At 42.8% G+C, this 10431-nt stretch overlaps 1 protein-coding gene across 1 annotated transcript; it reads left to right on the top strand.

The window, feature by feature from the left end:
- The first annotated feature begins 3838 nt into the window (after positions 1-3838).
- LOC137300174 (interferon alpha-21-like) lies at positions 3839-9056 on the top strand. The gene is made up of 4 exons (XM_067969252.1): positions 3839-3970; positions 5440-5529; positions 8411-8650; positions 8759-9056. Exons 1-4 carry the CDS (start codon positions 3839-3841, stop codon positions 8855-8857), a joined length of 561 nt encoding a protein of 186 aa, XP_067825353.1. The 3' UTR covers positions 8858-9056.
- The last annotated feature ends 1375 nt before the right edge of the window (positions 9057-10431 follow it).

Genomic DNA, 10431 nt, shown 5'->3' with positions numbered 1-10431 from the left:
ATTTACTGCATAAAAAAAATTCTCCTCATCTTGCCTCTGGTTCTTTTGCCCATTACTTTAAATCTGTGTCCTCTGGTTACCAACCTTCGTGCCACTGGAAACAGTTTCTCCTTATTTACTCTATCAAAGCCGTTCATGATTTTGAACATCCCTATTAAATCTTCCCTTAATCTTCTCTGCTCTAAGGAGAACAATCCCAGCTTCTCCAGCTTCTCCATGTAACTGAAGTCCCACATCTCTGATACCATTCTAGTAACTCTCTTCTGCACCCTCTCCAAGGCATTGACATCCTTCCTGCGTTATGGTGCCAGAATGTCCTCCTGATGTCTGTTATTATCCTCCTCACTGTATATACATTTTTCAGTTTTGTGTCATCTGCAAACTTTGAAATTGTGCTCTATATACCCAATCCAGGTCATTAATAAAATGATAAAGAGCAGTGGTCCTAATACTGACCTCTTGGAACTATTGTATATTTCACTCCATTCTGAAAAACAACCATTCACCACAACTCTCTGCTTCCTATCCATAGCCCATTACATATCCATTCTTATAATTGGAGACATTAAATGGAAAGAGACATTCTGAGATACTGAGAAGGGAGGAGGCTTGGTGGATCATACGCAGAGTATAGAAGGGGAAATCAGATAATGAGTGGAAAGGACATCAGGCAATGAGTGGGGAGGGGAATGATTGGAGAGTGAGAATGAAAGTCTCTTATGTGGCATCTTATCCTGCAGCTTTTGAAAATCCATAACCATAACACTGAATACATTCCTTTCTTTATATATGTGGCTTTGTTGAAAAAGTTAATTAAATTATCCAAACACAACCTGTCCTTTACTGCCCTTAATGGGCCCACATCTTTTCAAGTGTTCACTAATTTCATCCCAGATTATGGACTCTATGAATTTGCCTGTCGCTGAGTTAAGATTAAAAGGCCTATTATTTCTTGCCACCCTCCAATCCTTTCATCTTTCAGCCACATTAAAGTTTCAAACTCCCTTCCCCGTGCCCCATTTTTACTCTCTTTACACTTTCTTTTGTATATTTATCTCAATACTTCCATTCTACATCCTCCTCAGGTTCCATTTTCAAATTAATAATACTGATGAGGGATCTTTGCCATTTATTCACACTCAAGTAAACATGTCCTCATTTATCTATATGTGCTCCCGGCCCTGCACAGACTATCATTACACTTTTTATTAACACATTTCATCAGGCTTTACCCACAGTCAGTTGATCAATATACATTTTTGATATGCAAACTGGGGAGACTTCAGAAACTCATTCCACAGAATCACCTCATTACCTGGAGTGAACCTTTACCTTAGTTTTAGTATTCCCACCTCTGAGTCAGAAGGTGAAGAGCTCAAACTCAGCTCCAGATAGTCCCAGTGAGTGGAGACCGGAGTTCCGGCTGTGAATTCTACGCTGTCATCCAGCCAGCTACTGGTGTCCGGTGGTTGTGGGTACTCCCCCTTTGTATGGGTTGTGGGAGCCCAAAAAGCCTTCCCGTTGTATAGGATCAATGACATTATCATCTGGTATAAAGGTGGTTACGGACATGGAAAGAATGTACCAGTGCGGCCTGTCAGACTGTTCGTCAACCTGTGAATCCTTCCACAACTGCACACTATTCCCTCCAATGGGAGAATGTGAAGATACGAAAATATCACCCTCATGGTCAGAGGCTGCAACTACATCATGACAGTTGAAATATCAAACTTGAATTGCAAATGTGGACATCGCAATTTACAATGGGAAATGCTGACAATAAACTTCACCAAAATTTGTGACAACAGGAAGTGAGGTTTGTGGCCAAAATATTAGGCGATTTCCCGTAGTGATTCACATGGCGAGTTCAAAGGCCAGGTTTGTCCCCACATTCGCCTCCTTTGCATCCCTTACCATTTCATCTTCCCACTACTCGTTCCACACCTACCACCCACTCACTCCCATCAATATCCCTACCTCAATTCATTTGAACTATCTGAGCCAGTGCTCAGTTTATGCAATCAGACTGTCAAGTTCACCTCGGCAAGAGCCATAATAAATGTCGGCATAGCAATTTACAATGGAACAAAGTTAACACAAAAAGTGTGACTTTCTCAAGCCTGAGATCGATAGATTTTTGGACTCCAGGGGAATCAAGGGATATGGGGATCGGGCAGGAAAGTGGAGATGAGGTTGAAGATCAGTCATCATCTAATTGAATGGTAGAATAGAGTCGAGGGGCCGTATGGCCTACTCCTGCTCCTATTTCTTATCTTCTTATGTTCTTATGTGACACAAACGTGACATCGGGAAGCCAAGTGATGCAAAAGGAAGTGTGCACGAATGTAAGTGTATCATTATATTATGGATAGATATGCACATAAGATTCCTTGCTATTTCCCAGTATATTGCCCACCAGTGCTTTTCAGACTCCCTTTTAAACTTCCTGATCCCCTTTTCGCCTCCCTTCGGAACTTTTAATAATTATTACAACATTAGCCTAATATTATTCGCAATTTTAAAATTTCAGTTTTAATCTTAGCTCTCCCTATAACCACTGATCCCCAGCCTTGGGAGGTCAATCAAAAACTAAACGACTTGATGGAAAGGCTTTCACCAAAACAGTATCTCTTTAAGTTGCTGTCATGTGATTGTTTAATTCAAGCCCAAATCACTCACTGCCGCTGTCCACAGGTGGTGCTGGTGAGATTCGGTCCCAGATTCACTCATGGAGAAGTTTTTGTTTGTAGTTACAGCTGAGAGTGATTTTGTGATGTTCCCCCAGTAACCGGGGTATCCCGGATATCCCAAACCTTTTCCCAGATCCCCCTCACTCGCTCTCAGGGTGATCCGTTCTGTTTACAAACACTCCTCAATTTCGGAAATGACGAGACTCGTCACTTTCCCTGAGGCACTTTCGCTTTCGGTGAAATTGACACAAGGCTCATTTTCACAGACAAACTGACACGGACACTTTCCCGGGAGAGAGAAAAGAAAGAAACGATGAAAGAAAAGGAGTCGGTTCTTCCTTCTGATTCAGAGTCCGAGCAGATTAAATATTCTTGGAGAAGAAAATCTCAAGAAACCTCCAAAAAACAACCGAGAAATGAGGAACTTTTTCTACTTAAAGAGCAGAATCTCCGACAGGGGAATCGGACAGACAGCATCAGACCGTGACCCTGCACTGTGAGCCGGGCTCTCTGCAATGTCCAGCCCGCGAAGTGTGAACAGTAAAAGCACGATGTGAGCACACCGGGGAGAGAGTGGATTTAAAAGGGAATCGCTCTCCATGGAGCCGAATGTCAGCACTAAAAGCCGCGGCACCGGGATCACCGCTGTCGGTGTCACTATAACCCGGATTATAAAATACAGCCCCCAATACATGTCCGCACTCCCCCAATACAGACTCTGCCCCCGACACCACTTCAGTGCCCCCTTGATTCGAATCCAGACAACATTGAGCTGGGACCGAGCGCTGGTTGTGATCTTCGATGGGGGAATTTCCAGTCGCTGGTTCACGAATCTCCAGCTTTTAGATTCCTTACCTCAGAAAGGAACCGCACAAATTATTGCTCTCCTGCGGCCAGATTTCACTTTTCGAATGTAATCCAAACATTCCCAGTCTCCCCTCTTAAAGCCGACAGCATGGCAGTGAGAGCTCCCAGCAGTATCCAGCCGCACACCCACAGGACTCGGCAGCTCAGGCAACCGCTCCGGGATCACAAGCGGCGACATTTCGACTTCCAGAGTTTCATTCAGAACCGTTTTCGGAGCTGAACCGCGATCCGCTCAGTTTCTCATCTTTCAAATCGGCGTTTTACCCATGGGTCAGTTGAATATGGATTTGGCGAGTGTTTGGAGATTTTGGATTGTGTGGGTTTTGTTTTCCGGGACCCTGAGTCTGGGCTGTGAGAGGCTGCAGTTACAGCAAGTTCTCAACAGAGAGACTCTGAGGAAACTGAATGAAATGGTGAGTTTAAACAGCATCAAAAGTCGGAACCGAACTACACAGGATCTGTTTGTTATGAAAAATCATATCACGTGAAATAGTTTGGGGTTTTGTAACTTTGTCCAATTAATATCAACCGAGTCTTCAGTATGAATTTGACGTCTTTATGGTTAGAGTGACTCTACTGTTACACTCGGTACACTCATTGATAGTGTCCTACAGCAAAAGGTCCCTGAAACCTGGAGGGGTAATTAGACCCCTGGTTGGAACAGAGGAATTAGACCTTGAGGCGACAGGGAGAATCGGGTAAAGAAGAGATGGGAATCAGGGGCTGAGTGGAGAGGGAACGTGATCCTGATGGAAGACGTGGAATCAGACCATGAGGGGAGAAGGGAACTGAAAAACTGATGAGGTGGGTAATCTTATATTGAGGGGAGGTTGAGTCAGATTCTACAGGTAGAACAGATAAGATATGGAGTGGAGAAAGGAAATGAAAGACTGAAGGGGGGGGGGGGTAATCTTATATTGAGGGGGGAGATTGAATCAGACCCTGGGGGAGTTGAATCAGATTCTAAGTGAAGGAGGGAATCAGATCTGAGGAGAGAACGAAAACCGAACAGTGAGGAGTGGGGTACCCTGATATTAAGGAGGGAATCAGATCTAAGGAGAGGGGGAGTCATGAATTGAGGAAAGAGAGGGAATCAGATATTGAGGGGTGGGAGAAATCGAGATTGAGGGGAATCAGATATTAAGGGAAGAGGGGAATGATGGTTTGAGTGGGAAACAGAAACGGAGGGATGGTGGAGATGAGACCAAGTGGAGAGTGGGAGAATCAGATACAGAGGAGAGGGGAAATCAGGCCCTGGTGGTGGGGGGGGGGGACATCCTGATATACAGGGGGGAATCAGAGACTGAGGGTAGAGGGAATCCAATATTGTCTGGAAAGGGAGAATCTGATGTTGAGGGAAGGGAGCAATCAGACCCCGAGGGTAGAAAGGAAATGAAACACTGAGAGGGGTAATTATATTGCGGGAGGGTGAATCAGACTCGGCGGGGGGGGGGGGGGGGCGGCGGAGAACAGAAGAGACACTGAGGGGAGAGGGGGACACCCACAGGACTCGGCAGCTCCGGCGGTCGCTCAGTTTCTGATCCTTCAGATCGGCTCTTTACCCTGGGTCGTTTGAGCATGGTTTTGGCGAGTATTTGGAGATGTTGCATTGTGTGGGTCTTGTCCTGGACCTTGAGTCTGGTCTGCGAGAGGCTGCAGTTACCGCAAGTTCGAAACACACAGAATCTCAAGAAACTGAATGAAATGATGTGTTTAAACAACACCCAGAGCCGGATTCGAAACACATAAGGCCGGTTTGTTGTAAAAACTCATATCAGGAGAAATAGTTTGGCGTTTTATAACTTTATTCAATTAAAAGTCACTGTTTCTCCTGTATTTCTCTCTCTGGGCTGTCTGTGACGGTGATGATCTTCTGTTTCAGGGCGGTGCCTTTCCCCGTCAGTGTGTTAAAGAGAGGCTCTCGCTGAAAACCAAGTCCTTGAACCTGGTGAAACTTTCAGGGGGGTTACAGGTGAGCGAACACTGGATATTATTTTATATTATTCAAGCAAGAGTTTGATGGAAACTATGAGTAAGATCAACAATCTCATCAGAACTTTAATCAGGAAATTCAAACCCCGTGTTGGCCGCCCATTGATGTGAAAATGGCAGAAATATTCACTCGCTCCAGCTCACTCTCTCTATCTCACTCCCTCTAATTTTCTCACACCCTCAAACCTCCTCAATCCATCCAACCATCTCACTCCTAATAATTCAATTTCCTTTAACTATCTGACTCCCTGTATTCATCTCACTCCGTCTTATCATCTCACTCCTGAACTGCGATGATTGGCTATGTGGTATGCATCATCACGGGCAGGTTAAATCATAGATTCATAGAATGATCCAGCACAGAAGGAGGCCATTTTGCCCATCGTGCCTGTGTCAGGTCTTTGAAAGAGCAATCCAATTAGTCCCACTCTCCTGCCCATTCCCCACAGCCCTGAAAAAAATGCCCCTTCAATTGATACAGTTCCCTTTTGAAAGCTATCATTGAATCTGCTTCCACCACCCTTTCAGGCAGTGCATTCCAGATCATAACAACTCGCTGCATAAAAACATTTCTTATCATCTCGCATCTGGTTCATTTGCCAATTGCCTTTAATCTGTGCCCTTTAGTTACTGACCCATCTGCCACTGGAAACAGTTTCTCCTTATTTACTCTATCAAAACCCTTTCAACACCTCTATTAAAACTTCCCTTAACCATCTCTGCTCAAGAGAACAACTCCCGATCCTCTACATACCTGAAGTCCTTCATCCCTGGTACCATTCTAGTCAATCTCTGCTGCACCATCTCTAAGGTTTTGGCATCCTTCCTAAAGAGTGGTGCCCAGAATTGGACACAATATTACAGCTGGGGCTGAAACATTGATTTATAAAGGTAAAGCACATTGTCCTTGCTTTTGTACTCTAAGCATCTGTTTTTAAAGCTAAGGATCCTTTAAACTTTTTTAACAGTCTTCTCAACTTGTCCTGCCATCTCAAAGATTTGAGTATGTACACCCCCAGGCCTCTCTGTTCCCGTCCCCCTTCAAAATTGTACCATTTAATTTATATTGCCTCTCCTCAATCATCCTACCAAACTGCATCACTTCACACTTCTCTGTGTTAAATTTCATCTGCCATGTGTCTGCCCATTTCACCAGTTTGTCTATGTTGTCCTGAAGTCTGTTACTATCCTCCTCACTGTTTCCTACAGTTTTGAGTTTCATGTCATCTGTACACTTTGAAATTGTGCACTATATACGCAAGTCCAGGACATTAAAATATATCAATAAGAGCAGCGGTCCTAACACTGACTCCTGGGGAACACCACTTTACACTTCCATCCAGTCGGAAAAACAACCGTTCACCACTGCTCTCTTCTTTCTGTACCTTAGCCAATTTTACATTCATGCTGCAACTACCCCCTTAATCCCATGAGCTTCAGTTTTGTTAACAAGTTGACTATGTGATACTTTATCAAATGCCTTTTTAAAGTCCATATACACAACATCAACGACACGACCTTCATCAACTCTCTCTTACTTCATCAAAGAACTCAATCAGGTTACTTAAACACGATTTGCCTTTAATAAATCCATGCTGCCTGTCATTTATTAACCCATTTTTTTCCAAGTGACAATTAATTTTGTCTAATTTTATTGTCTCTAAAAGTTGCCCCATCACCATCGTTAGGCTGACTGGCCTGTTGTTGCCGGGTTTATCCCTCTCCCCCTTTTTTGTAACATTTGCAATCCTCCAGTCCTCTGGCATTGCTCCCATATCTAAGGAGGATTGGAAGATTGTGGCTGGAGCCTCCGTTATCTCCACCATTACTTCCCTCAGCAACCTAGAATGCATCCCATCTGGACCGGGTGACTTCTCTATTTTAAAAGCTGCTTATCTTTTAAGTACCTCCTTTTAATCTATTTTTATCCTATCCAATTTCTCTACTCCTTCCTCCTTTACTTTGATATTGGCAGCATCCCCTTCTTTTTTGAAGAAAGATGCAAAGTACTCGTTCAGTCCATCAGCCATTCCCTCTGCCACCACAAGATCTCCTTTTTTGGTCCCTGATCAGTTCCACCATTCTATTAACTACCCTTTTACTATTTATTTGCTTATGAAAGACTTTTATGTTACCCATTAATCTGTTCCAATATACTCTCTTTGCCCCCTTTTTTTCCTTTTTCAGTCCTCCCCTGTACTCTGTATTCAGCTTGGTTCTCCACTTTATTATCATACTGGTAGTTATAATAAGCCTCCTTTTTTTGTTTAAGTTTTATCTCTATATCTTTAGCCATCCAGGGACCTCTAGCTTTGGATGCCCTTCCTTTCCCCCAAATGGGAATGTGTCGAGTCTGTATCCAAACTATCTCCTCTTTGAAGGCCCCGATTGATCATTTACTGTTTCACCTGCCAATCTTTGAATCCAATCCACCTGGGCCAGATCCCCTTTCAACTCACTGAAATTAGTTCTCCTGCAGTTGTGTGTTTTCACGTTTCATTGTTCCTTGTCCTTGTCCATAACCGGTCTAAATGGTTTGACATTCTTCTGTCTATTTGACAGAAGGAATTAGTCTGCTAAAATAAAGGGGTTAAATTAGCCCACAGCGGAATGTGGTAGGAACCAGTTATGTATTAACCCAGTAATATTGCCAACATCAATCCATGTGCCGTAGCTTAAATTTAAAAAAAAGAAAAAACATCTCTCGGCTGTGGTTTTAAATTCAGACACTTTACACATTTACACCATCATTAAAATGGGAAATAGCTGAGCTGCGGTGATGGGCTGTTAGGTTTGCCCAATATCAGGCCGGTTAAATAGGAACAGACCCCCTCTAATGTCCTTGTGTGTATTTTGCTCAGACCCAGGACAGGATCCAGATTGTCCATCAGACACTGCGCCACTTCATCAAGATCTACAGCATGAACCTGGACTCAGTCACATGGCCCCAGGACAAGGTGGAAAACTTCCGGCTTCTCCTGGATCGGCAGCTCGAAGAGCTGGAGGAATGTGTCAAGAAACCGGGCTCAGAGTCCAGGCCCAGGAGAAACGCCGCCATTCACAAATACTTCAGGAAACTGGAAAAGTTTCTCAAACAGAAGGTGGGACAATTGATATTTGACTGTTTGATTACTGACAGATAGTTCATTTCACCCAATTTAAATCTGTTCATTCTCTAATGTATTTTCCTGAATATTTCTCTTTTTCAGAGATTCAGTGACTGCGCCTGGGAAATAATCCGCGCCGAGACCAGGGCCCGTTTACAACAGATCCTTTTCATAACGGCACAAATCAGAAGAAGAAACTGAAGACTTTCCAAAGACATGTTTAATAGAGATTGGGAACAATTAATATTTATTTAAAAGACCATCTATTTATAAAAAAATATTTATATTTTGACAGATGTTACCTTGTGATGCTGTAAACAAGCGAGGTGACTGATGAAGAAGAACGAATGTCTTAATATTGTTCTATATTTGTTTATTTATTTTAATTTATTGATATTTATTGGTGTAATATTTACCTTGATGAAATGTTAAAGGTTTCACTGCAATAAAATTATACACTTTTTACACAATGTGTAAAGACAAAAATGAGAAGAGTAAACATGAAGATTTTCCAATGACTTGTTTAATTCAGACTAAGAATGATGATACTTTATGTTAAAGGCACTGAATTTCTAAAATATTGTATTTTATGTAATGAAAAGTATTATTAATTTTACAATGTTGTCAACTTAGCTCAGCGGTAACACTCTGAGTCAGAAGGTTGTTGGTTCCAGCCCCATTCCATAGGGAAACTGTTCCATTGCCATTCAGCTTTGTGAGGCTCCTTATTCCAGTTGCTGATCTTCCAGTGACAACTCTCTGCACTGGATTGCCCTGCCAATACCCAGCTCGGTCACTGGATTACAGAGTGAAGTCAGGATTTCAAAGGTTGGGCTCCAGACTGATGCCCCCTGACCTTATCCCTGACCCGCTCTGACCTTTTAGTTTCTGCTCTCCCAGCGGCCAGCACTTCAACTCGTCTCAGGGTCATCTTAATTTATTGATATTTATCATCGTGATCTCTTCAACTAATGAAATGTTAAAGTTTTATACAATGCGTAATGTGAGTTCAAAAAGAAATATTAATTTATTGATATTTATTAAGAGTTGGGGAATAGACAATGTTTTGCTAAACTGAAAACTTTTTATACTGAATGAAAACGTGTGTGAAAATAAATTGTTTTAATGATAACACTTTTACTGGAGTGATATTCATTTCCCATTTGTATCTGTCAGTTTCTCATACTCATTATAAATGCTCTGGATTCTCCTCCCTGCTGCCTGTTACCGTGACTCCCTCTCCTCTATTATCCTCTCTCCACTGTCTGATTGTTCATCCCCAATCAAAGCATGTCAACCCCATTTGAACCCAATTTACCATAAGGACATAAGAAATTAGAACATAAGAAATAGAAGCAGGAGTAGACCATACAGCCCCTCGAGCATGCTCCGCCATTCAGTATGGCTGATCTTTGACATCAACTCCATTTTCCCGCCCGATCCACATATCACTTTACTCCCTTGAGTCCAAAAATCTATCTATCTCAGCCGTGAATATACACATCCTCTGCCCTCTGGGTTAGAGAATTCCAAAGATTCACAACCTTCTAAGTGAAGAAATTCCTCCTCATCTCAGTCCAAAATGCCCGACCCCTTCACCTGCAACTATGCCCCGTCCTTCTAGACTCTCCAGCCAGGGGAAACAACCTCTCAGCATCTACCCTGTCAAGCCCCCTCAGAATCTTATGTGCTTCAATGAGAGCACCTCTCATTCTTCTAAAATCCAGAGAGTACAGCCAGCCAACCTGAAAATGACCCATTTATACCTACTTTCT

Source organism: Heptranchias perlo, chromosome 30 (genome assembly GCF_035084215.1).
Source record: "Heptranchias perlo isolate sHepPer1 chromosome 30, sHepPer1.hap1, whole genome shotgun sequence".
NCBI lineage: Eukaryota > Metazoa > Chordata > Chondrichthyes > Hexanchiformes > Hexanchidae > Heptranchias > Heptranchias perlo.
This window is presented reverse-complemented; position numbering and strand designations above follow the sequence as displayed.

Bases quoted from the DNA above. Each gene is read 5' to 3' on its own strand.
- LOC137300174 (XM_067969252.1), top strand. From the start codon at position 3,839: ATGGATTTGGCGAGTGTTTGGAGATTTTGGATTGTGTGGGTTTTGTTT. The intron at 3,971-5,439 runs GTGAGTTTAAAC...CTTCTGTTTCAG, and splicing joins TGAGGAAACTGAATGAAATG to GGCGGTGCCTTTCCCCGTCA. The intron at 5,530-8,410 runs GTGAGCGAACAC...TATTTTGCTCAG, and splicing joins AACTTTCAGGGGGGTTACAG to ACCCAGGACAGGATCCAGAT.